Source organism: Xylocopa sonorina, chromosome 5 (assembly GCF_050948175.1).
Source record: "Xylocopa sonorina isolate GNS202 chromosome 5, iyXylSono1_principal, whole genome shotgun sequence".
Classification (NCBI taxonomy): domain Eukaryota; kingdom Metazoa; phylum Arthropoda; class Insecta; order Hymenoptera; family Apidae; genus Xylocopa; species Xylocopa sonorina.
Genome location: NC_135197.1, coordinates 7,218,680 through 7,245,476, shown reverse-complemented (window position 1 = coordinate 7,245,476; position 26,797 = coordinate 7,218,680). Strand labels below are relative to the sequence as shown.

General features: G+C 50.8%; 1 protein-coding gene across 1 annotated transcript in view; it reads right to left on the bottom strand.

The window, feature by feature from the left end:
• Positions 1 to 26,797, bottom strand: part of Sm (heterogeneous nuclear ribonucleoprotein L) — a 120,233-nt gene that overhangs the window by 36,505 nt on the left and 56,931 nt on the right. The window contains exon 6 of the mRNA XM_076894845.1: positions 4,339 to 4,402. Within this exon, the coding sequence (XP_076750960.1) occupies positions 4,339 to 4,402 (64 nt within the window). The remainder of the gene's footprint in view (positions 1 to 4,338; positions 4,403 to 26,797) is intronic.

The window sequence follows — 26,797 nt, the reverse complement described above, 5'->3', positions numbered from 1 at the left end:
AAATAGACCGGTTTGCACATTAATGACACCTACATTAATCGAATGGAGCGGAGATACAGCGTCGAAGCAATTCCTTGTTTCACAGTTTCAGTGTCGCACATCCACGGATTGATTCGAAACTCCTCGAGCGCTGAAACGTGAAAAATGCTGGACAACGTCCGCCACCGATCGTCGCTTCCCAATTTCACGAGCGAACAGGAACCGATTCTAGCCAACTACGTCCGAGCGATTGTCGTTCTCATTAAAGAAATCGACGATAGGATCGAGGGAGGGGAAAAAAGCAGCTCGAACCGTTTAGTCCGCGTTTAAATTCGCCGACAAATGGGACGGAAAATCTGATTCGAACGACGGGGTGGTCTGTGCGACGCGATCCCGGCGTTATCAGGCGAAACTCATTTCGTTGTCCAAACAAGAATCCACGGGAGACCTCTGGCCGACTCTCGATTTAACCGTACGGGGCGGCGAATTGATGTCGTGCGGCAAAACGGGCGCTGGTATCACGAGGAACGCCTGGTGAATTACGGGAACACGTTCGCGAAGGCGTCGCATGTGTTTCTTTCGCTGAAATCTAATAAAACATTCACGCGATTCGGATGGTCGGGGGCAAAAGGTTAGGAGTGCAGTCGGCTGACCTGACCTATCCTCTCCCTCTGCTTAATTGGTCCAGCGATCCGCTCCTCGTCTCGCTCCTCGTGAAAAGTTTACAGGCTACCACTCGTGAGATCTATCGCAAGGAAAATTGGTTTCTCTGGATCGTTTCTTTCTTTCCTGTTTTTTCTTTTTTTCCAACGACGAGGCTCTCGAATTAAACGCGGTGGCTTCCTACTCGACGCTCGAGTTCATTTCCTTGGGTCTGCACGCTCGAGACGGGCGCAGCGAGTAGAAACGACAAATTTCTTGGGAATACTCGGCTCGTTTCAGAGCAGAAGCGAATTAGTAGGCTATTGTCAAGTGTTAATTGTTTGTTAGCCGCTTGCGGGTACACGTGACAGAGCGAGGAATGCGAGGAGGCACAGAGTGCGAAATGATCTGTGAACCAATCCCGTTGCCAACAATTCCGAGGGGGAATTCAATTTGACGTACTAAATCTGTCTAAGTCGCGTCTGAGTAATTAAGTTATTCGCCGTATTTTATTAGACGCGCCCTCAGCAGGTTCGGCTTATGCTTTTCTCGGATTACTTAAAGGACGACCGTCTTTGAAAGCCGATCTTAATATAACGCTTCGAATTCCATCGCGAGGTACACGCGTTCGAAATCGCAAAAAAATCCAAACAAATCCGAGCTGAAATAATGCGCGTATTAAAAGATTCCGTCAGCGAGCACGTGTCGAACAACTCGCGTTAGAACTTTCCTTCCGTTCGGAGACAATTCCATCTGGCACGTCCAACGGAACGGATTCAAAAACTTTTCCTTTACGTCTTCGATCAAGGGACACGGAAAAAGGAACACCGTCGCTAGAAATCGTCCGGCTGGACGAATCGCGTCGAACGATCCGCCATTGCAGCCTCCCTGCGATCGCCTCCGCGTCTCACCCTTCCGTACTTCGGATAAACGGACGATCGAAGAGTCGTCGAGTCTCGACGAACCAATTACCAGGCGAGCTCGACTGGCTCTTCGAGACGGCACGAGAGTCGAGATTTCGAGCGATTCGAAAGTACTCGCCAGGGCGTATGAGCGACGCGGCGTCAGGCTGCGTGTAATTGGACCGAATTCCACGGGTTCGCGCGTAATCGCACCCGGTGCATCGTATCTGGCGAACGATTCGCGGGACCGTTGCGCCCACGCGGTATTCTCGACTTCTTGCGGTTGTTACGCGTTTAATTGCTTCGATGATCGTTCCGCTTGGTGGAGAACGGAATAAGCGCGAGTGTTCTGCGATCAGAGCAGGAGAAGGCGTCTAACAGAGATTGGGGGGACTCATTAAAGGTAGCATTAAGATTGATTACAGCGAAGCTGGGCTGTATGTGATGGATGTTTAAGTTGTGTTACGTTTACAGTGGAACTCCATTTACTTGGACCTGCGAGGGGATGAGGGCGGGTCGGGTAACTGGGTCGTTCGGATAATAAGAGACCAGTAATTCTTCTTTCAACCGAGTCCGTCATCCTCCGCTAAAATGATCGTCTACCAAACGATCCGACGATCTATTTTCACCATCGATAAGGTAAACGTTGAACGTCGCCAAGTCGAAGGACGATGATCTATTTCCAGAATGCAAATATCCTGCGAAACCCTTCGATGGATTCTGGAAATCGTCGGAACGATCAATCGAGCGATTGCAGATGTCAGTGTCGAAATCCTCTTAATCCACTTTTCGACGATCCAATATTTCCGGAAGGCATTTTATTGAAAATTAACGAGCCACTCCTCTCCATCCGGAGCCAAATCGTTCGCCACCGAATTGGTTACCGTAATTGAACGACGAGCCGTCGAATCCGTAAACTCCATTAATAATTACACCCGAGGAAGTTCTCTCTGGGGAGTTCCGTGAATTTTTCTGGAATTAATTCTAATTAGATCGTACTTACGATCGGCTCGCAAGAACCTCGGTCGTTCGCGAGAGAACTCTCGGTTAGATTAATCGCAGGATTTCGAGCGATTCAAACATCGTTTAAAATACGACAGCACGCGGACGGGAACGTAGTCGGTTCACCCGTTCGGATTCCGCGAGGCAATTACAATCGCCAAAGTATTCCGGCTGGCTTTCCCCTTCAACTCGACGAGCAAACAGAATTAAAATGACAAAGATGCTGGGCGTCTGAAAGAAACGCGCAATCTCCCCCAGGAACAGCCCCATCTAAGCGAGCTAATTTTCCCTGCCATTATGCCAGGCGCAGAGCCTCCGTGGCATTTTCTGCTCTGAATCTTCGACAGTTTCAAATTGCACGCGCAACGATCGCGGCGTATTCGTACCCGTCCAAGTATCGCGGACGAAATCCACGAGCATCGTAGGGCATCGTCTGAGGGTAACGAGCGTGAAGAACTCGCGTGCAACTAACGTTTCGCGCAGCTACGCCGAGGAAACTGGACTCGCGTCGGCTACGAGCGACGAGAACTGGGTCGGGCTGAATTTTCGAAACGATAATTCCGTTGGACGCGATTGGGGTGGCGGACGCACCCCGTTCGATGCTCGCGTAACGGACGCCAATTTGCGACGGCGAACGACGAGCGAAATAAATTGCCGTCGGGTAATTGTGATTTAAAACGGAAAAATATCGGAAACACGGCCCCTCTAACGAGTGCCTTTATCGTCTCGCTGGAATGGATCGCAACCCGCGTCGATACGCCGCTCGTCCCACGACTTTTACCCCGGGGACCGTTGCCACCGTGGGTATTTCTGTGTTTCCGTGTCGATTTCCTGTTTAAATACGACGCGGCCAGCGGGTGTCTCGTTGCGTGAATCGTTTTCCAACGCGTTCGTCCGTGCGGGTGTTTCGAGTGGATATGCGGGTGGCGATGTACGAGAATGATTTGTTCGTGTGCGGAACGGGACTCGAATCGTTCCTCGTTTCTTCGGGCCTCTGCTCGGGAAATTAGTCCAGACAAACATTACCACTGAGAGTTCAACTATTGGATGGATTCTAGCGGATCGAAGAAAATAAAATTGAAAAACGCTTGTAAAGTTGCGACTCTCACGGTAGAGTAAGAAATTCAATGGAACCGGCGCGGAACTTAGATTCGATTGTTCAGCCAATTTCTCAAGAAGCAAGTTTCGCGGTGCGCTTTGAAAACTTCGAACAATGGACCGCACGCGCTTTCACGTCTAATCTGTCCCCGCGAAACAGACGAAAGAACGTCGTTTGACCGTCGAAATCTCTCGACGATTGTTCAACGATTCGAACGACGTATCCGCGTGTCGTCTAGCTGGCGAACTTACGCGGCCATTAAACGAGGGACGCGTTTTATGGAAACCCTCCAAGCTCGTCGTATATCCGGGCTACGTTTTATCCAATTACCGTGGTCGTGGCGCGCGTATGTCCGACAAGCAAGGGCGCCAAGAAAATGGAAGAAGCCGAGAGAGGAGGCCGTTCGAAACAGCCGCGAAATTAGAGGAGGGAAAACTCGCGAATTTCTCGCGAATTTCTCGCGCGCTGCTTCGAATCCGGAACAGAGGCGAGCGTTGGGTCTGGCGATGGGGGTTGAAAGAGGAACGATTACGGTCCGCGTGGGAATTCCGTGTACGCGTGTATAACGCAGCCCCTGCGCTACGTGACACCCGATGATTGAAACGCACGAGAACGCTCGTTCTCGAGGTACGAGCCGACAACAAAAATAGATAAACAAATGAGACAGAATGGAGAGATAGAGAGGGGTAGAAGAAATCGAGGGTGGGAACTCACCCAACGTCGGCGTCGTGTAGTCCCAGCTCTCCGCGTCGTTCTTGTACACGTTCAGTTTGGTGGGCTGGAAACAGAAAAAAGACGAGAACACACGGTGAGACGAGGTTTCCAGCGACAACTAAAAAGAGAGACTAGTTTCTACAAATTGTGCTTAACGGAGCGTGCGATGAAATCCTCCTGGCTGGGGGTGTTCCACGCTGGTACCCGTTGCGTTTACTTAGACATCGCGCGTCGGTCCGACGGGTATCGTTCCTCTTTACGCGCGAGCTTTTTACGCGTTTTTTACGACACGCGAATTCGTGAGAAGCCGAGCTTCTCGAGAAATACACGGTGGCTAGAACGCGGAACAGTTCGCCACGGTCTGACGTAAAAAGAGAGCGGTAAAAACGTTCGATCGTCCGTACAACGGTCGATCCATTAACCGACGTCGATAAAATTATTGCTCCAGTTAAATGCGCGATACGAAAATTCCGCGTCGGACCTGAGTTCGCGATTCAGCTCGCGTCGGACGCTCCGATAAGCACGCCTCTGCGCGGACCACGACTGCACCAAGGAACACGTGCCAATAATTCATCAGCGAGCATCAGCGTGTTCCAAGATCATCCGATCGAAATTAGCGTCCACGTAGGGACCATCTGAAGTTAAGTCCTCGTAATTTCAAGCTGGACACACGGCGAAATTTAACACATTCCGTGCAGTAGCATTCGCCGATCGTGCCCGGAATTATTAATACGGGAATTTAACGCGGCTCAGCTACGCTCGCCCGCGCTACCATAAATCCCCGATTAGCTATGCATGTACCGTTGCAAAATGAATTATACGAGTACACGAGCAGAGCCAGCCGGTTGCTGCGAGGGACTAGAGTAGTTTGTGGCCTGTGTCGTTGATGACGAGTTGTAAATACCCCCGACTGGCCATCGGCGTCCTTCTCACGCGCTGCGACCAGTGATTCGTCGAGTCTCGCGAAACGTCGCGACTTGTACGGTGGATAAAAATTAATTTCGAATTTAATGCGTCGAGGGGATGACGATTTGTCGAATGGGGTGGAACAGCGTTGGATCGCTCTGGTAATTGTTCGCACGAATTACTCGAGAGAATCAGCCCGTCGTGGCGGAAATCGTTTTGGCATCAGTGTCGTTAAATTGTTTGTTTCATCCCCCTCGATGAAACGCATCACCGTGATCTCTGTATTCCGGGGCGTTCTATTCAATTTCAATCAACTCCACGGTATTACACGTCACTTTTATATACGCGGATGCCTTTGACGCAGCCACGCAAAACTGTGTTCTCTCCAGGGTTCGGGAAACATTTTTCCTCCCTTTTATCCACCCTCGCGTCGCTCGACCTCCCCTTCTGTCTTCTCTCAGAGCTGAAATTTCTCTCCTCTCTGCTGGTCGGGAAAAAAAATTTCATTCTTGATCTCCGTGTACCCTGTGGGATGTTGTTCGTTTTTCACTCTACCTCCTTTCCCCTGACTGTTCCCCTCGTTTTCAACGACTGATCGAGCCAACAACGCCAAGGATCTTCTAAAGAGGTACAGAGGGACGGATCGAAATTATTTAGAACCTCGCAACACGGTACTATATCTTTTCTCTTCTCCAGGAATCTTTCAAATCGAACAGCTACACTTTGAAGATTCAATTCTTAACTCTCAAGCATAGAAGCTAGCCTCGAATCAACTTAACGAATTAGAAATCTGCAAGTACAATCGAGTTCGAAGTGAACGTATCATCGACGACTCTAAAGGGTCCGAGATAAGAAGATAAAGGTGAGGCTTGCTCGTCGCGAACGCGTTGAAGAATGGACTGTAAATGGTCGGAGTCTGGCGATTAACTTCGTTCAGCCGATTCGCGCGTGAAATTTCCCGGCTCGCGTCGCGTTGCCCGTGAAACGTTCCCGTAAATCTCCGATGTGCTCTCCGGCCGCGTTTTCAACGATCGTAAAAACGTCCAGCGGCGCTCGCCGCTTAACAAATGCCCGGCGGGCTCCCCTTATTTCTCATAAGAATAATTCCGTCGACGGACGACGGGGGAGAGCAAAACGGCCAGATGAAGTGAAGGGAGCGGATACTGTGAGCGAGACACGGGTCTGCGTTTATCAACGGCTCGCTGTTCGCCGGAAAACTGACGCGGAGAAACGAAAACGTACGACGGGGGTGGTGGAAGAAGGGAGGAAAGGATGGCGAGCACAATTTTCTCGCTCTAAGCCGGTTTCGAATGGCTCGCAGTCGCTGTGGAGCTGTTAAAACGAAACGAATCTCGAACAGGGAAACGTTTTATCGCCTTTCCGTTCGTTGACTAGGCCTGGTCAATAAAATCTTGGAAAACGTGAGATTAGTCGCAGCGATAAATTCGCGAGGAACGTATTTCCCGTCGAACAACCTGGTTCGAGGGCAAAATGGACTCTGGTGGAGTTAACGTAGCCTGCGCGTCGCAATTTCTTATGAATAATCGTATTTTAAGGGTGCTCGCGGTGGACCAGCTACTTTGCTCGGCTATTCACAAAGATTCTTTGGAAAAAGACGATTCGCTTTATCCGAAAGGCAAGTAGATCGCATCGTCCGTGGAACAATATCCCTTTCCGTCTTACTTTCCATGAATTCACTACCGCCGACTTGGCGAAAGGGTGTTCTTTCTCGGGGATAAACGGAGCGCTGAAACGTTTCTCGAACGGGACTTTTCGTTGGAATAACCGTTTCGTGGAGTCTGCTCGTGACGCCTGATGATTCGCGCATTCACGAGAAAGAAGTACAATCAAAATGAGTGGTCAATGGAATTCCATTTGGACGTGCGATATGTTTCGATACGATAAATCCGAGAACGAACTGGTGAATTTTACAAAGAAAAGTGTCGAACAGCTGGAAATGTGCAACGCGAAACAACGCATCGCGAAATTTCGCGCAACGGTAACTTCCAATTCGCGTTGCAAGTCTGCGCCAGTCGAAAAAAATAAAAAGCTGTCAAAACTACCGTGCGATAACGCCAGAATTTACATCGATATCGCTCTGAATATTTATTCCGCTGCAAGATCGTCCCCGTCGGAGAGCAACGACGGGCGCGCGTCCGCTCGATAATAAAATCGTCCCCCAAAATAAGAGACTCACCCTCCCCGGATCCAGCTTTCTCTCCTGCATGTGAACAAACACACAGAGGGAGATCGTTCGTCAACGAAGCAGAAAATATGCGCGCGTCCATTTCGATGGGATAGAAAAAACAAATGATCTCGTCCCGCTTTCATCTTTTCGAACGAATGCCTTCCGCCGACTGTGCAGCCGGACGGGGGCGGGATAAAAAGAAGCGGTCGTCGAGCTGTAACAGCTTTCCGCAGCGTTACGAACATCATCGCCGTGGAAACGTCGCGAGGTGGACGGGCGTAAGAAAATACAGATATTTGTCCACTTCGTAGCTGTGAACTACGAGCCGACAATAACCGTAATTACCCTCTCTGTCTCCCGTGGCACCCTCGTCTCCCTTGTCAGCCATGCCTCTCGACTGCTCGCGAGTTGATACGTCCTGGCGGGACTATGCATTTTCCGCGGCGGTATTTCGCGTGATTTATCGCGGTGCCGGTTGGCGGAAGGGAAACGAGAGAGAGAGAGAGAAAAAAAAAAGGAACGAGCTCTTGCACTTTTGTCGGGACACTTTTTTACCGGATAAAAATTTCGGGCTGTTGCCATGAACTGGGAATCGAAAACGAAGGGAAAAAAATATCGGAGAGGGAAATAAAGAGAAAAAGAGGCAAAGATAGGCGAGGGTTGAGGGAGGTTGAGGCAGAAGCAGAGTGAAAATATGGGGCGAAAATAGTTGGCGCGACGCGCTAAAAACTTTTGCGAAAGATTTCCAACGCCGCGATGCGCGAGGCTTCTATTTTTGCTGAAACTTTCCTGCCCGGTTCCTCGAACGCGGTGATTTGTGAAGGTTGAAACCAGCAGACCGTACTTTCGTATGAATTAAACTGTTCTTTCGCCTTGCACGCGCGCGCAGGTTCAAAGAACCTGGCTGGCTGAACGCGATGAACCGATCGAACCGAATTTCAGCCTCGCACTCGTCAGCCTCGTTGCTTTCTTTCTCGCCCACGAGTCACTTCGAATCACTTGGAACGAGAGGCACGACCATGGGCTGGCTCGACGTAGACCGTGAATACTCCACTTTACGTCCAAACGGCGACGGTATCTTTATACGTTTACAGGGACGCGTTTGTAACGAGTATACTCGAGAAGACTCTGGACGATACAATGAATCACTGTACCTACAGGAATTCCGAGCAGCCTCAAAATAAAGTCGACGTTCAAATCGCCTTAACCTCCGTGGCTGACGAAAATGAGGACCTATCCCACGTATTTCATCTACGAAAAAAGGTTGATCCTTTTTCAGTCCCTAAACTACCTTTCCAAAACCGTTTCGTTGCCAATTCCATTCTCGCGCGTGGGATCCACCCTCTCCGCTCGATCCGCGTTTATGCGCCAAGCGTATCCGCTCGACGACCTTCGTGGAATTCGCGGATCGCGTAATACCTGGTGGGAAATTGCTACGTCCGTACCGTGACTCGTTTCGCGGCTCGAAAGAGAGATTACGGGTAATCGCGTGCGCGATGTATAAATATCGCGGCGAAACGCGTTGGTAAGCTCGAACGATGAACGAGAACGCGTGGAAGGGCGCGGAAAGGGGTGAAAGAGACGGATAGAGAGGAATACAGGAAGACGGTGGACGTACCGGGAGGCACGTGGGTTACAACACGGGAACGTAATTGCGGGCTGCCTGGGAAAATGATTAAAGCGGCGAGATAAGGCTAACCGGTTAGGCGGGTCGCTTTTCTCCCGCGGCGTGGAAATACTCGGTCGGTGGGAAACGCTAATTTCGCGCTCGCAAGATGGAGAACGTGGCTCGAGACAGAGGCCGTAGGATACTCTAATTTCTGGCTCGAGCGGCAACGAGCTCCTTATTGGATTTTCCGGCGAAAGTTGAATTAAAGATCCGGGATTCCGAGCGCGTTACGCGGCCAAAGGTCGAAGAGGTTGCGAACAGGCGAGACGGAGAACGCGGAGCGCGTCGTGACGTTAAACGGGCGACAGATACGAGGGGGTGTGAACAGGACTCTCCACGGTGGCTTTTTTTCCATTTGGGAAAAAGGACGGGAAATAAAGGTGGTCGCATTAGCGAAGAAAGGGCTCTGTTTGCCTTCTTCTCGACGTCGTTTCACGGCGGTTTTTTTGTTTTTACGTTTTTAATGAAAAGTCGCCGCTTCGAGGGTGGCAAAAGCGGCAGCGGAGGCTCGCAAGAAGAGGGACACGGGGAATATGCGACAACGCCGCTCATTTTGTTAGTGCTGCTTCTAGGTCAGCCCGCGTTGCTTTGATTCTGAAAAGCTCTCTCGATTCGCGAGGCCGTGCGCTGTTAACAGGCGTTGATCATTACTATTCGAACGATAGTGCGAGACGATACGACAACTAGGTCTTTTTAGAATATCAAGCGAGCTAATCCGATCGCAAAGCAGTGAAGTTACAAATCGAACGAGTCAGATCGACGTGAAATATTTTTAAATCCAACCACTGGAACCCCGAATCCCGTGAAAAGCGCATACCCCGATAGAATACGTCGAGGCTTCTCCAGCTTTCAGTAGAACGTACAGAGAATGACGAGCCATTGTTGCAGAAACTCGTGGACGTCGAAGAAATACGTGGGCTGAATGAAAGGCGATTTTATGGCTTTCAGGAGGATGTGAAAATATTTTAGTAAATGAAAAGCGACGAAAAACGGGGTAGAAGTTTCGCGTCGCGTACAACCGTAATACCGTCCGATCTTATCTGTCCTCGAACGCGACGGTGAATTATGGATTTATGATCTCGCGCTTTGGCTAGGAAGGGTGGATTGTTCTCGTTTAATTCCCGTCAGCCAGTCCCGCCGGACAATCCCTCGGTTCTCCGCCGATTCGAATCGCGCTTCCGCTCAGAGTTCTTCCGACGTGCCCGACAAAACGACATGGCCGACGCGCGCGGGGGTTGCTCGAGGATTTATGAACAACCAAGGGGCGTGCAATTAATTCCGTTCGACGGGAGGCGACGCATAAAAAACGACCAAGGGGGCGGTCGATGTTCTTTGCTCGTTTTAATGTCTGCTTTGCTGGTTTTTGTAAACATCGCTGCTGATATTACGGCAAGTGAAATCGATTCATTTAATCTTCGCGCGTGGACCATTTCTGTTTTACATCGATGCCTCGTTACCAAGTCGTTTCGTCGAAACAGAAAATTCTGTACAAAAATCGCGACCGAAGGGGACCCAGCTAGGCATGTTCGCGGTTGTTCGGACCCGATAACGTACTATCTGCGCCTATCGGACCGATCTAAATACACTCGCGAAGCGAGAACGAAATCGAGTGTCCCTATCGGAATAATCCTTGTTATCGGCCTCGTTGTATCGCGGAATATCCGAGAGTGTAGCGCTCGATACACGTTCCGCTGCTATTTGTCCACGATAAAATGGTAAAGGTGCGCGCACACTCGACCTACGAAAAGTCCAACGAGCTGTTTCGTTCCTGTTTTCGTGAACGACGGAAACCGCGGCAAAAAAAAATCTATTTCTCCGTCTACGTTTCCGAAACTGTTGCGCAATGCTATCGAAACGAACCGCCTCTCACGACGTAACATTCTCCCTTTTACTTTTCACCCTCGAACGAACGAGATTCTCGCTTTAATTTTATTCATTCGCATGAAATGATCGCGATACAATTCGACGAATATGTAACTTCGAGCTGTTAATATAAACCCGCGTTTTTCTCGTCAATCGTTATTACTGGGAACCGGGCTCGCTGATCGCGAATCGCATCAGTTCCTAATTGTTCATTCGACTCGATAAAATCGAAACCGCAACCCGTGCGCAATTAGCGTAAAAAGAGGACCGAGAAGATTAATATGACGGGCGATGCCTCGTAATTTCGACGATCGCCGCTCCGTTCGATCTCCGTTTCATTAATTTTAATTAAACGGCGAATATATTCAATTAATTAGATCCTGTCTCGCGCAGTGTACTCCGACTTGCGACAGTCCCTGGCGATCGATAACAAGAATCTGCGAACGCGGCAGACATTGTCGAGGCAATTCGAGTGTGTAACTGAAGATAAATTTTCCACGGGAGTACGACACAAAAATTGTCAAAGAAAATCGTAAAATCGCGTGGTACAGGTTTCGAACGTATCGCGAATCAAGCGCATGCGGCATCTGTTCCACGGTACTTGGCCATACGCGTCGCAGACTTTCACGATCGCCTACTATAAGTCCGCTTGTACAGAGAGCTCTGGTAGTTCGCGAAGAACGACGTTCCATCTAAATGTTCGAGTAGTTTCAATCTTGAAACAGTTTAATCTTGCACGAACGAGGTGCGCGCATGCTCGCGCGGAATGCATAATAGCACACATCCGAGCACGTATATAAAGAGAATTGACTCGCGAGTATTAGTTTAAGTGCGCCCCGCGCGAAATAGAATTACACCCTGTGCACAAACTTCGAGAGTCGAAAAGTTTCGCTCGAAGAAACGCCGCAAAAATCTACCTTAATGATTCTTTACTGCATTAAGCGACCGTAACACCTGCGGCTTCGAACTTATACTCTCGAGTCTCTACGGTTTTTCAGTCGTAAATCTCCCTTTGTTTTTTTTTTTCTTTTAAGAACCAAAGCATTTCATGGCTGCGCACCGTTCCTCTCGTATCAACCAGGCTATTCATAACGATTATTAGCAGCTCCTGTGTAGTCTTTTAAACAAGCTGAGAAGCTATATACTTCATCGACTATAATAATTCTCGCTCGTATAGACAAGGCGAGTTTTAATAGCCGACACAACGAAACGTGAATTATATCGCCCATATATATCATCCCAAATGATTCCATCGTTCAGACGAAGAATCGTTAATTCGATCAAGCAATCACGCTCCTCGCGTACACAGTACAGTCCTCTGATTCACTGATCCACGCTACGAACTCGTATTACGTCGGTTCGCTCGAGAGACTCTTCTATCCTATACGCACAACCGTCCATCGATTCGATTGAGCAATCGAAGCAGTCCCTAATACAGCCTCTCGCGATACGGCATCAATAATCCATATCTCGATGCGACGCGCGCAAACGCCGCAATCCTCCGCAACTTTTCCATGCGCGTCGCGCGATGTTCCACGAGACGACGCCGCGGCTCGAGCGACGGAAGCCACTTGGCGCGGGTCCGCTGTCCTTGCTACCACCGCCCTCCTACCCTGTACCTTCGACGCGTGGGAGACGCCAGCCATTGCGTCCGCCGTTGCGTCCGCCGTTGCATCCGCCGTATGCACCTGTGCGCGACTGCGTTCGATCATTTTCTGGGAGCAGCCAGGCCAACAAGCGCGCGTCGCGAGCCGATGATTCAGCCGTGAATCAACCGAGTCGGCCGGTCGCTAGCGTATCGCGAAAATTAAATCGCCCACGCTGGCTCCGCGCGGAGCTGTCGCAACGTCGGCCAGATTTATTTCGACGCCCTCGGCTCCATCGCGGCCGTCGTCGTCGACGACGACGACGACGCGTGGTCCTCGACGCGGTGTTTATTCGATGAATGAAACCGTCGATCCAACCGACTGTTCGCATTAATTGTCGCCGGATGCGAGCGGGTACGCGCAAGGCGAAAGCTGCTCCTCGGATCCTCGTAAATCCTCCGCCCGTTTCAGAGAAACCGGGGCTTGTTCAAATTTACCCGGTAGCTAATTTCGGCGCAGCACAAATACGCGGGGAATCCGCGCGTGCTCTCAGGATGAATATTAACACGGCAATTATACCATCTCGCGGTAGAACGCGGCTGGCACACCTGTGAACCGATCGAACGCGTTGTCCCTTCGCTGCCCGCTGTGTTTAACGCGTGCCAGAGAACGTAAACCTGGTCATTCGGAACTCGATAAACTTTTCGGCTCGAAACGGTGCGAAGAACAGCCCCGGCGAGAGGACATTTTCCGAACAGCTGTAAAAACTTTCGTTTCAACCCGAGGGAGCCATTAGAGAAGATGACAAGGAGACGATGAGATAGTTTCGCAGCGGAGAACAGTGGGTCCAGGCAATAAGAATAGACACGGAGGAAAAAGCAACAGCTCGAGGATGAACAGCGGGTAACAAATGATTGCTGCAAGAAGACCGTGAAAACTAACCAGGGGAAGAAAAGCGGGCAACCCTATCCTCTAATTGCGCTCGCCGTTATCGAGCTCGCGTTACGCGACGCCTCGTCACGAAGACCGTTAATCTCGATCCGTTGAATTACTTTCGGACAAACAGGAATTCATTAGACCCTGAAAGCCGGCCGGTGATCCTCGTAGAGCCCGTGATTTATAACGCGATTCAACGCCGTTTCAAAGGACGGGGGCCACGGCCCGCGTCCGCGCAGCTATGCGGCGCGGTTAACCGTTCGAGCATTAGCGGACCGATGCATTAATTTCTACGATTTCCGTTTACCACGCCGTGAACCGCACCGCGCAACTAATTACGTCAATACTACGTCGGCTGTGACGTGTATCGGTGAAAATCGCTGCGTCACGCGTACCACCGTCACCGCCACGGTTCTTCTATCCAGATACCGCCGATCGAACGACGGACAGGCTTCTCCACTTGGCCTTTAACCGCGCGCGGGCACTCGCGTACACGCGAGCTAATTGTTGCGCTTGCACTGCAAATTGTCCACCGCATCGATTCTCCCCTCGCCAATCGGTTCCAACCAATGCTTTTCTCGCGTTGCTTCCGATGGAACACGTCGAATTTCGCGACAGAACGATTATGATCGAACGTTTTCGATCAGCGCTACCCAGATATCAAGATTTCAGATAGTCTATATCGAAGCGTTAAAAAAACACGCGATAAGATACGTATTTCGGACTGAAACGAAGGGAAACGAAATGTGGGCAATCTCCTCCACCGCGAACAGGTTTAGCTTTCTCGTGTTCTCCGGGCTGCGCGGAAACCAACGATACATAAATTTAAACTGAACGCTCGGTTAGAGCCAACAAATTCACACCGTGGCTACCTAACAGATGTTACCTCTGTATCACAGCGGACGTTGACATACTGCCAAATTCGCTGGAGAAGAATAGTGAAAGATCGAGGCGCCCACGGTAGTCGCGAGAACGATATCTTCCACCAGGCAACTTAATTCTTTCCAGCGGCGAACGAACCGCCTGGGCGCTTAATACGGTTAACTGTTAACTGCTGCGCGACTCGCTGCTGGAAAATGAAAAGTGTACCGTATCGAAATCGTTCGCGGGTATTCGTTATTATTCGCTTTAACGATATCCCCGTTATCGTTATCGCGCGGGTTTACGGCGACGGTAACTCGACTGCGCTGTCGTTGACTGGGAATTTATGTAGCCAAGTGTCCCAGCGTCGTTTACGAGATATAAATGGATTTAAAGTTGCAGCAGCCGCGGCCGGACTTCGCCGCAAACGCGCGAATAATAACGAAGCTGTTTATATTTTCACCGGCTGAACCGGATCCAACGCGAGCCGTCGGTTAACAAGTTGCGGAACCAAGTTTCTGATTGAAGCGAATTTCAAATAAGGATCTGGAAGCTCGTTCAACTACGCTCGAAAGGGAAGAACCGGTCCCGAGTTCGCGTCGCTCGCCGCGCTTGGTCCCGATTCGAGATACCCACTCGATGCCGCCTGTAATCCTTCAGCTGAGTGTGATATTCCGCGAAAGTTGCAAACGGCTACGAGTTTCGAGTTCGTTAACGATCGAGCGTCCCGGCGTTCTCGCGAAAACGCCGCTCAGAGAGAGGAGACGAGGTGCGAGGCGAATTGAATTTTCTCAGTGGCGACGTTCGAGAATTCGCAAAAATAGCAGGAGCGCGTAACAGCCGTGGCGTACCTATCAGCGTGCATTCGAAATAGACTTGCGTTCGCCAAGATTCGCGCCTAAAGCTAATACCACCCACGCGCTCGAGGGCCCATTAGAGATTTCGTCGAGGTGCCTTTTTTTTCCCCTGACCGCGGCGCTGTTCACAGTTCGTAAACTCGGCGTGTAAACACGTGTCACTGAATGGGAGGGGCCGAAAATAAGGAGGACAGGAGCAACAAAAGGGTGGCGAGGTGCTCGTTGAATTGTCGTGTCGTTAGAAGTTCCGCGCGACGCGAGCACCGACGTTTAACATTGTCCCGCTTCTCTATATTTCGCGAGCTCTGCGAAATAAGTTTTAAGAAGTTGCCGGCCGCCAACCTCCCCTCTGCGCCGCGAACCGTCGAATCTGGAAGAGCTAACAGAAACTTTTGCGCTTGTTACCATATTTAACGAGCTCCCCTTTCATGGGACCACCTATTGTTTCGTCGTTACTATGCCAGCCGTTTTTGCGTCTTCCACTCCTTTCACTGCTTCTTATCACTTTTTTACAACGCTAATTCGTTCGCCAAGAATTCACTGGAAGGACCGCGAGCATACTCGCGATTCGATATTCGCGAGTTCCGACGAACTTGTATTTGTCGTATTAAGATTATTAGAGAGAGAGAAATAGAGGGAGGGAGAACACCTCGACGTGCAGTTGACAGGAATAACAAAATTTGTCGGAAACAGACATCGCGATGTTCGCGCTTCGAGGCATCCGAGCCAGCAACATCTCTGGCTAGCGAATTTTTGCGAATCGTATCGTTTGCTAGGGAAAAAAAGAAATAAAAACGGGCTCGAGACTTTCGCGACGATAATGAAAACATGCTGCTGAACATTTTAACGAAGCGCGGGTTAATCGATTCGAGGCGGTGACGCCGCGGGGCCAATTATAAACTCAATCTCTGACTGACGTTACGAAAATTGAATTCCCGTGCTCGTCCGCGAAATCGCGTTTTCGCTTCTTATTCAAATTTTTCAATTTCGGAAGCGACACGAAACATTTTTCGCTACCCTGGCGAAGGTGCGCGCGAGCTGCATCGTTCGAGGGCAATAAAATCGTGTCGAATAAAAACTCCATTCCCGGGGACTGGCGAGGTACCTCGAACGGACAAGTTCGAGAGGAAACCGTCGTCCCAGGGGGTAACAAGTATCTCGTGGAGCGTAACCGTGTCGAAAAGTACCGTGCAAATGTCTTAAACCATCTGTGTTACCGGTTTTTTTCCAACCATCGAGTAAATGTGCCTCTGAAAAGCGCGCGTCGAGGATATTACGTGGAAACTGACTGCTAGATGTCTACTCGCAGATTTCGAACGAAAACGCTATTGAAATACCGGCGACCATCATTTTCAATCGACTTCGAAAAGTAACGAAACGTCGCGTACGAATCGGTTCGACGCGTTAGAGACAGTGAAACGTGTCCCGTGGCGGGATTAAAACCGATTTTATTACACGTCCGAATTCGAGCGGTCCGCGATCAGTGCTCCTCGTCGTGGAAACGTGACGCGCGTGAAATTCGTCACGACCCGGCAGGGAAGCTGCTGGTGGGAAAAACGAAGAGAAAACGGAACCGTGAAACGAGAAAGTGTCGGAGAATCGAGAGAGGGAGAGAGAAAAAGGAAGAGAGGAAGCTCGATCGGTGTCAACTCGAGCGAGTTGACGACCGGGACTCGAATTCGATTCGAACAGCAACTGGTGGCGGGACGGACGAGTTCCGACCGTGGCCGGGACACTTGGTGCGGCGACACGGCCACGAAGTTCGTCGAACGGTGATTAACCCACATACAGGGGACGAACAATGGGGCTAACGAAGATTTGCAGAAACCTTCCTGGCCTGATTCATAGAAATGGCACGATAATTGATTTACTGCCTACGCGAGTTACCGTTCCGCGCCAGCTTCCGTCCGGGATCCGCGACTGATGACGCGGAAGAGATCGGAAAAAGTAGACGACGGTCCCGCGTAATTGCACCGTTTCATTAGTTCGGAACAGCCGCCAAGACTCCGTCGAGAGAGAGAGAGAGAGAAAGTTTCGTGAATATTTTCTTGATTTCGCGAGGGAGCACAAAGTGGTGTAACTAGATTAGCACCGCTTCCTGCTCGATAAATTTTATGCAAATAACAGGCCGACCTTCGTTCCCCGAAAGTGAAAAAAAAAAGAATCGACCTCTTTCCATCTGAATCGCAGCAGCGGAAAGTGTTTTGCATAAAAATTCGCTCGATGAAGCGGAAAATTCGCCCGAAAGCGAGCGTCCCTATCGGCTCCATCCTTTTGTGCTCCGCGGGACGATTCACAATCTGGACGTTCAATAATTCCCGAAAATTTCCCTTGCGAAAGGGACGCGGCAAGTTCACGACGCCATAAACGGGATTTATGTAACTGGTACGCGCGTGGAACGTGGCTAAAGTGGTTGGTTGGTGCCGATTCCTCCGCGGTTCGGAGGAGAAAAATTGATCGGTCGACGGCCGTGCGTGGCTGCGAAGAGATCGGGGGCCGTAAATTTCGTTGGCCGGCGAAATAGATGCTGTCGCTCGTATCGACACGACGACGAACGATGCGGCAGTGGTTCGACTCGATGCTTCGTGAAATATTCTCCGCCAGCTCGAGGAGGAGGAAAAAAGCGGCTGCCGTAAGTGGCACGCCGCTCGTCGATAAAGCTTCCGCAATTTCGTCGAACCCGTCGGCTTTCGTCGGACGCTCTCGCGGGAAATTCTCGGATATTTTCCAACCGCCGTCGAAGAGGCTGCCTCTTCGAGGCGACGCGAGTTGATTTCGAACGAAAACCGAGGACTCTGCGACTACAATTTTTGGTTATTACGAACGCGACGGGTTCAGAGAGATTGAATATCGACGCGAGCTTGTCCTACGATGGCAAGATGACGTTGACACGTATAATTGTTTAACGCTATCGTAGTATGCCTTTGGACGGGCTACGTGTACGTATCGACGTGATAAAAATACTACGCGTATTTTCGAGCGAACGTTAATTGCCGTCGAGGTCGAAGCTTGGGTGCCATTTTTCGTTCCCCGCGAAACTTTTCCACGTTCGATACGGGCGAGAAGAATGACAAAGTTTTTAGCGGAATACTTGCGACTCTCAGCGTCGAACGCGATTAAAACGATGGGAATCTCGTTAACGGCACGTCCGGAAATGAGTAACTACAGTTTTAACTAGCCGGGGCAGGTGCCTCGAAAATGTTAATCGAACACGGTGACCGAGGTCGATAACACAATTTTCCCGGAGAATTCGAAACGAACGGCGGCACCATTTGAATTGTTAAGCGGCTCTCTCGTTTGCATGCCGGTTGCATTACTAAATTAATTATCGTTTCGCCGCAATTTTTTCCTGTCCGTTTGCGTTCGCGTCCGGCTTCTGATCGAGGTACGAGCGCGTTATCGCGATCGATCGATTTCACGTGATTTCTAATACACGAGCAACGCGAGACGAGGATTAATGGACGCGGAAACGACGGGACTATCGGCTCGGTTACGCGCCCGCGAGAAAGTATCGGCGGTCGCGCGCTTTCTATCCAGCGATATTTGTTATCACGAAAGCCAAGTCGACTCCACACGGGCGCGCCTAAAGCCGTAACGAACCGATCGAGAGGGCAAAAGAGATTGTTTTCCGGCAATCCTTACGTAATCCGACTCCACCCCGCCTCGCGTATCTTAAGCGGCAATCCGATTTGCATATTTTCGATCCCACGATAATTCGTTTCGCGCGCGTGATTCCTTCGTGGGCGAAACGTGTCGGCGCGAAATCGCGAGCGCTTCGTGCTTGCGAAGGATGTAATTACGCCGCGTTCGCTTTCTCGATACGAACGTGTAACGAAGAAAGAATCACGCGAAATTACCCTCTAATTAATGTGGACGCGTTTCCTATTTATTTTCTTCGTAGTTTCGTAAAATTGAAATCGCTCAGACGGAACGCGCGGCGATATCAACGGCAGGCAGGTTCTAAATAAACGTCGGACCGCGGAGCCGAGTAAGAAATAGCTTCGCGACCAATTAGTAGCGACATCGGACTACGACTCGTGCTCAAAAGCAGAGGAAGCGTTACTTAAACAATCCTATTATCTCTCCTGCTCCTTTGATGTCCGTCCAGAACCAGAAACAGTCGGTCTTTCGTATCGAGAAGGGGCTGGGATTCGCCTGGCTTTGGGCCAGTCCGCGTAACCGGTGCGAACCGATGGATCGTCAGGTGTCGACTCGCTCCCGCGATATAGGTCGTCCTGGAAATTTCTAAATCCCCTCGATCAGCTTCATTCCGTCGCTCGATTGACATTACGTCTGTCACTGCTCCGTATTTCCCAACGTCTCTCCCTGAGCTTCCAGCGCGCGTCGTTTTTGTTCCATCCGCTCTACGTCGACGCGTCCCCTCGGGTCCGAGAGGAAAGAAAGGGAGGGTTGAAGCAGAGTGGGACGAAGAAGTGGGCGAACAGAAGAAACAAAGACTGCGTGAGAAGTGTGAAAATCAGGAAAGATCGTCGTCCCCGTTCGTCCGACTTGGAGGTTCGCGAAGAAATACGAGCAACTTCAGTCGAGAGGACGGCTTCGTCGAGTAATTCAACGTCGTGTTTAATTAGAGGACGCGAGGATTGGTGGGCTACCACCGCGGCCGATTAATTAGACCGTCCACGAGGAGGTATTATACCGCGAAATGAACGGCATCGGGGGTGATTTTCTTAACGAACCACCGCGGAACAACAAGCCGTTCCACCGTTTACAAAACCGCCCACGAGGAAAGGATCGCGGTCTATTAGAGCTGTGTGGATTGTTTCCAAACCAAACACGATTTAAAGCCGCGGACGAGAAACGCTAATACCCCGGGACTCGGACAAGCTGAACCGTTTCCTGCGCCGCGATTAAAGTGCCCGCGAGAACGCGGCCATCCTGCGTACTCAAATACCACGAATTAATTGCTGGCCAATGCACTGTATAAACAGGGAGCAACAAGCGCGCGGTCAGACGCTGTCACATCAACGTCACGTTTCTGAAATACTCGGGCTATATCCGTCAGCCAACGACACGCGCGACCGTCCACTGGTACCGAATCGAGTTCGTTTTACCCCCGTTCGCGCTCTGCCCACGGGGTATGGTCCAGCCGAGCGCGAGCTCGGATCTTAACTCGCGTCGACGCGAGGTCGCCCCACAGGTTTTATCCAGATAACGCTCGACGAACCCGTGCTCGTGTAATTCCGTCGAGGATCAGCAGCGGCTATCCTCGAGATTAGCATTTCGCACGGGGGTGGACCGGTGGGAACGGATGAAACCAGAAACACTGGCCCAGGAAAAACCAAGAAGAATAGAGGGAACGGTGGAAGGAAGAAAGGAGGGACTGGCGGATAGATTAGGAAGATTAGGAGCGGTGAAAACGTGGATAAGATCGAGTAGAGCGAAAAACTGTGGAGGCCAACGAGTCCAGGGAAGACTGACCGGACGCTGGGAACGCTGACTGGGTGTGACCGGGATTAATCAACGCGAACGACTCCAAGATCGACGTCCACTCGAGCATCGGGCGGTCGTTCAATCGCGGGAGTCGACACGCGGCCCCCACAATGGACACGGAAGCTCGGCTATCGAGTGAACCGTGCGAGAGACCCCCTGTCACGAGCAATAAATAACGGAATTTCATCCGCGAGCACCGGCAACCGGTCTTCTCGGCTGCTACCTTCGTCGAGGCGAACCAGACAGCGCACCACCGACATAAAGGACGGGACAAAAGGAGCGCGGTTTTACGCGGCCTTACGAGAGAGAACGTGGCCGGGGAAAAGTTGCAACCGTTCCGGGAAGAATTTACGGCCGCCTCGGGCGATGCCTTCGAAATCTTGTGCGGCGACACCAACGTGGACGATGACGAGGAGCGTCGAATCGATTCAGCCGGAGGAAATGTAGGAGAAGCGGGGTTTCGTTGGAATCGCGGCTGCGACGGATACGTATCGTGTGTTTTTCTTTTACTCGAACCAGCGAGTACACTTCGTGGAGACGTGGAATAATTATTTTACAGTTAAACTAGTAGAAAACTAGAGACTTCCTGGTAAACGCATAAATTTTGCGCTCCAGATAATTAAAGTGTGCAGTACGAATAGGTGGCCTGTACTTAAGTAGGTTGTGATTGTAATATGAGTATGTATTTAATTAAAGAAGATACGAGATTGACTTTGAAATCCTATTTCATATTGCCAGTGCACATATTGCGAGGTGCTTCAGTGTTTTCTCCGTCGAAAGGAACACACCGTGGATCCAATCGATCCAGCTTATTTCCCGCGGCGATAACGTAAACGTTCGACTGTTTGCGATGGAATAAGCGAGAAAACTCGACGCGGTCGGTTCGTGGCTAGCCACGATAAATAATGGAATTTCATCTCGTCTGGTGATCCGATAAATCTGCTTGTTGCAACACTGTTTACAGCCGAGGATACCAGCGGACGGTGAAGAAGATGGAACGTCTCCCGTCTCGATACAGTGTTCAAGGTGAATAAGGGAGGTGAAAGGGTAACGGTGAGTCGACGTTCCTCCCCTGGAAGAGCTAAGAGGGTTGGTATCGGGGGGCAATTCGTCACTTGGCAGCTCCTCTTTTTTTCGGCGGACTTCCAGCTCATCCGTCGCCTCGCACCATCGATCAAGGGGAAGATTATTCGCGAGCTGTTCTAAAATCTCGCGATAGCCACCCCTTTCGCGAGCGCTTCTCGACGCGACGAAAATCCGATCCGCTCTATTTTTCTAATTCACTCGATTATTCGTGCACGCGACAGAGCGTCGAGAAAGATGAAGATTGTCGAAGGGGAGAGAATTTTCCATCAACGCCAACCCTCTGTAGCCTAAACGCGATTTATCCAAGCTCCATCGGGGCGCACAGATACGATGCAATTTAGGTGCAAAAAATATGAGAAAACACGTGATTCTTCGATATATCTATGACCATAATGCTATCGACGTTACGTACAATTTCAGCCACCACTAACTCCGCGAGGTCGCCTGTTCGCGAAGGGTGCGAAATAGTGGAGCGTTTGGTATCGATTCGACGTTCTAATTGCCGTTCCGCTGAAACAGCTACAGCAAGCCTCGAATAACCATTTGTCCGTCTAATTGGCTTTCTTCTTGTCATATTTCTTCGCGCTACGGTCCTCCTCGGAATCGGTCAAAGAAAGTTGCGCGATCAATTCGCCAAGTAGCCCATCGATTCGAGGAACCGTCCAGCAAGAAACGACATTAACCGAAGCGGCAAGAAACCCCGCAAGAGCGTCCTAACGACGTGAAATTCGATTCTATTTATTCCTGTTCGACGTGGCGCGTCCTCCGCGAGGCTGAACAGCCGCGAGCATCGTTTTGATCGATCGGTTCGCGGGGTTCGCAGACGAATTCCGAATAGATTCGGTCAGCGCAGCGGCGGCGATGTCCGAAATAGCGATAGAACGAAGAATGCGAGGGGGGTGGCGGTGGTGGTGGACGAGGGTGGGAGAAAAACGGGTAGCGAGCAAATAGCGGTGCATAATGTCGACGGAACAAGCACCGCGAGAGCCCGTTCGTTATTTCAATTGGTTGACGTCAGTGCTGTCAGTAGCACGTGCACTTCCGCGGCGGATGTGGCGGCTTCGGGGGTAATCGCGTGCAGAATGGCCGCGCGTCCACGTGTTTCGCGCGATACCAAGTTGGACGTAAAATTCACCCTGGCTGACGTAGGCATCGGTTGGTCGCCGATATCGAACCAGAAAGAGCTTTGCCTCTGTCCGGTTCCGCGTTCAACCCTTCCAGCGATGTCGACTGAAATCGCGACGCGACGTTGGTGGGTTCGCGGAACCAAGTAATGGGTTGTACGTCGGTGTTGGAACTCTGTTCTGGTTCGCCTCGGTTGTGACTCGCGTAACGTGATCGCGAGCTCTAGCTGGGACGCGGAAACAATAATGGGAATGGGTTGGATCGCGGTGTAATCCTGGTATTGCGAGATGTTGACGTTCGTGTATGCGAAACGATCGAGTTTAATTGGGCTGGAGAAACGGTACATAAAAATACGGTCGTTCCTAGCGGGACTTGGATACCGTAACATGTCGAATTCGAAGAGCGCGGAGATCGTGGGGTTCGATTGAACTTTCGAAGCAATAACGAGAACTGTGGTATCGCGAAATGTTAGGCGTAAAGAACAGGAGGATCGTGAGTTCGGCTGCGAGCGGTATTAGAAAAAGAGCGCGTCTGTATCGCGGTGTAATTCTGGTATCGCGAAACGCTGAACTTTGAACGAGTAATTACAGGAGAGTCTAGATATTATCAAGAAGACACCGACACGGCCATTACACATCGCGCGCGGCGGTATCGCGGCTTTCATCGAAAGCAGAAACAACGTTTTTACATTCGGATCAAGGACTGCATTTATTAAACTCCCGAACGCGAACAATTCCAACTTTCATCTGATAAGTGTACAACTGTTCGAGAGCCAGTCCCTGACGAGCGAAACGGGAACGCGCGGACCGTCGTCGGATCCGCTAATAAAAACGATAACAGTCGATTAGCCGGAACGAATAAATCAGAGGGTGTGTCCACCTCGCGTTTTCTTTTTTTTCTTTTCGCGCAATAAATTACCGCATTATCGGGTCGCGATAAACCAAAAATCCCTAGGGTGGGCCTGGGCGCGGGACATCGCGATTATACGTGACTGGAACGTCACGTATCGCGTCCCTTCGGCGTTATCAACAGCCGACATTTCCCAGCGCGGCGTTCACCGGCTCCTCGTCGACTATTTTCAGCCGTGGAAAAGCGCAACCCGCTAATGGGTCACGTGTCCCGGGGCGCACGGGACAGAAATGGATCGCGGGCAGAGAAAATCGTATCGCGTGCAGCCAGAAAATCGGCCATTACGGGAATGAAGTCGAATCGTCGTTACCCAGCCGCGTCACGCTACTCACCGCCATTGTGGTCGACGATGAATGGATTAACGGGGGCAGCCAGAGGTATATTAACCGTCGAGTAAGTTTTTTCGTTGAATCTCAACTTAGAGGAGAAAGGGGAGGAAGGCGAAGGAAAGAACGAGAAGCGAGGAGTGAAATAGGAGCAACGCGATGTAAGGTGATGTAATTAACATAGAGGAGTTCCCAGCGACTCGAGAACACCGACGACTCGTGGCAAGGGTAATTGCGTATAATCTACTCGGATAACTCGACGAGATGTCACGGCACGCGACTTTGAAAGGGGAGCCGCGGAGTCACGCGAAACCCAGGCGAAACTTCTTTTTCCACCGCATGGTCGTTGGAAATTATTCCATCTGCCGGTCGAAAGCGCCGAAGGGAGGTAAAACAGCCCGTGTCCGAGGACAATCACCGCTCGTGCGCGCGGTGCGCAACGAGCGATTTTCTTCGCCGCGTTCCATTGTAAACGAAACTAGCCATTTCGATTCCAGCCGCCGTGCATGGAATGCTTACGTGCAACCGGGAAGAATTTCGCAACGCTTGCACGTGTTTTGCTCTCGAGTTAGCCTATTAACCCCCTAACGCGGACACCCGTGACACAGTAGTCACCAGCTGACACGCTAGCCGCTTGGCACGTTGCACGTTTCGTCCAGCTAATCATCTCGTTCCACTGATTTTCTAAGGAATTAACAGACCCAGGATAAAAATCCTTGAAGACAGTGGATGCGCACGAAGAAAGGAAATGGAGTCGCTTCGAATACGAAGTAAATGGTCGTTCGATACCTTCGATTCGCCTCGATAACAGCGATTCGTGGATTCCAACGCACGTACCTCGGACTCTCGTGGCATTATCGGCGATTAAGAGAGCGCGTCTCGTTCCGGACGGGATGTTAGCGGTCTTTGAAGTCGAGCTCGCGTTCAATGGCCGGTTGAACAGTTCGCAGGGTCCCCTGTTCGTTTTCGCGTGTAGACCAGCGTTTCCCAATCGGCCCTCCTTCGCTTGGCTCGGTTCGAGCAGCGAGAACAAAGGTGGGTACGCGAGGAACCGGTGCTTTCTCCGCGTCTTTGCATGCAGAGAGCTTAGCAGAGAGCGAGGAAGACCGAACGAGCACCGGTTTCCATCCTCCACCCGGTGTCCGCCATTGATTCGGGAACGCTTGACCTCGGCTACGCTCTAGTCGCGACCCATTTACACGCGACGATCGACCCGCGGAAGCCAGTAAACCGGAAGCTCGTTAAATTCGATCGTCAATGTTTCTTCGTTAAATTCTCCCGAATGATCGCGACCGCTAAGAACGCAGACGAGGTTTAACACTCGTCCCTGGATCACCGGATCGCTCTTGGATTACGTTCGCGCGGATCGTACGCGCCTCGATGTAGGTGAATACATTTCCGCGGGGTATATAGATCGTGGTAACGGCGTTATCGCGTTCCACGATCCGTGAATTTCATTAGTGGGTTCGGTTGCTTTCACGGGCCAATCGGTTCTCGAGCTTCCGAACGCGGAGACAATGGTGAATTCGCGGTTTCAATTTCTGCTCTCTGTCTCTCTTGGTTGAAGGTTAGATAACGATCGTGCCGTTATTACTGGAAGACTTCCTCGCAAAGAATCCGGAAGGTTGCGATCCTTTTAATGATACCACGGATCGCTTCTATTTATTCTGAACCCACCACGCTTCCAGCCGTCGTTTCAGCACCCGCACAAAGTAAGCGAGTAAGAGAAGCTGCGAAGCACTGGTCGGAATCTCTGCAACCTGCTACGATCATCTTGCACGTATGGGCTCCAGTTCGATTACAGATCCCGCGCGTGATGCACAAGTCGATGAAGGCCTCGCGTGTCAGCAGAGAAGCAGATTTTCCAGTTTCGACTCGGATTTCGCAAACCCTACCGCGTTTCCCTTGGATATCTCCCAGCTGAAGGAGTTTTCTTACGTCTCTGTTTGCAATTTTTCCCCTTCGTTCTCGAAATGGTCCCAGTTCACATGTTGCACGAGTTCTAGGCAATCTTCCTCCGCCTCCATCGAGGTTCAATCTGCCAGTTTAATCTCGCAACGGTGACACTCGATCCACCTTGACAAAGTAGTAGCTCCGGATGTTGTTACAGGGGGGTTATGACGCGAAACAACAGGACGCTTTCGTCGACGATCTCTTATCCTCGAGGATTGGACACACGTCGCACGGCAACAGGTATTCAAATTAACCGGCTCTTTTCTCGAATTCAGCCGGGACGAACGAGGTCAACGCGGAGGCACGTTTAGGATAAAAAGGAGACGCCCGCCTCCGTCTGCGCTGGTCGATACACGTACGTGATTGGGTTCGGGAACGAGCCAGCCACCGGGCAACTTCGCTCCCTCGTTGCGCTCCACGTGTCCCATCAGCTGGATTTAAGTTCGAACTCGTCGAAAAGTCAGCTTGAAGAATTGGCGAACGTGCCGCGAGCTTGTCTTGCCCTCTACCTGGCTACTTCCAGCGGTGGATTTTATTGAGGAAAGAGGGAACCAGCATAGCCTCGAAGTTATGCCGTCTATTCCTATGTATCGTCCATACTTTTTTTTTTTTTAATACCTCTTACCGCGAGTTTCAACGGAGGATACATTTCAGCGCGCCAAGTTAATGTCTCTGCGTGTACCAAAGCCACCACTGGCATAATTCCTCATTATTCCACCCCTTGTTTACCCTCTACCCGAGCG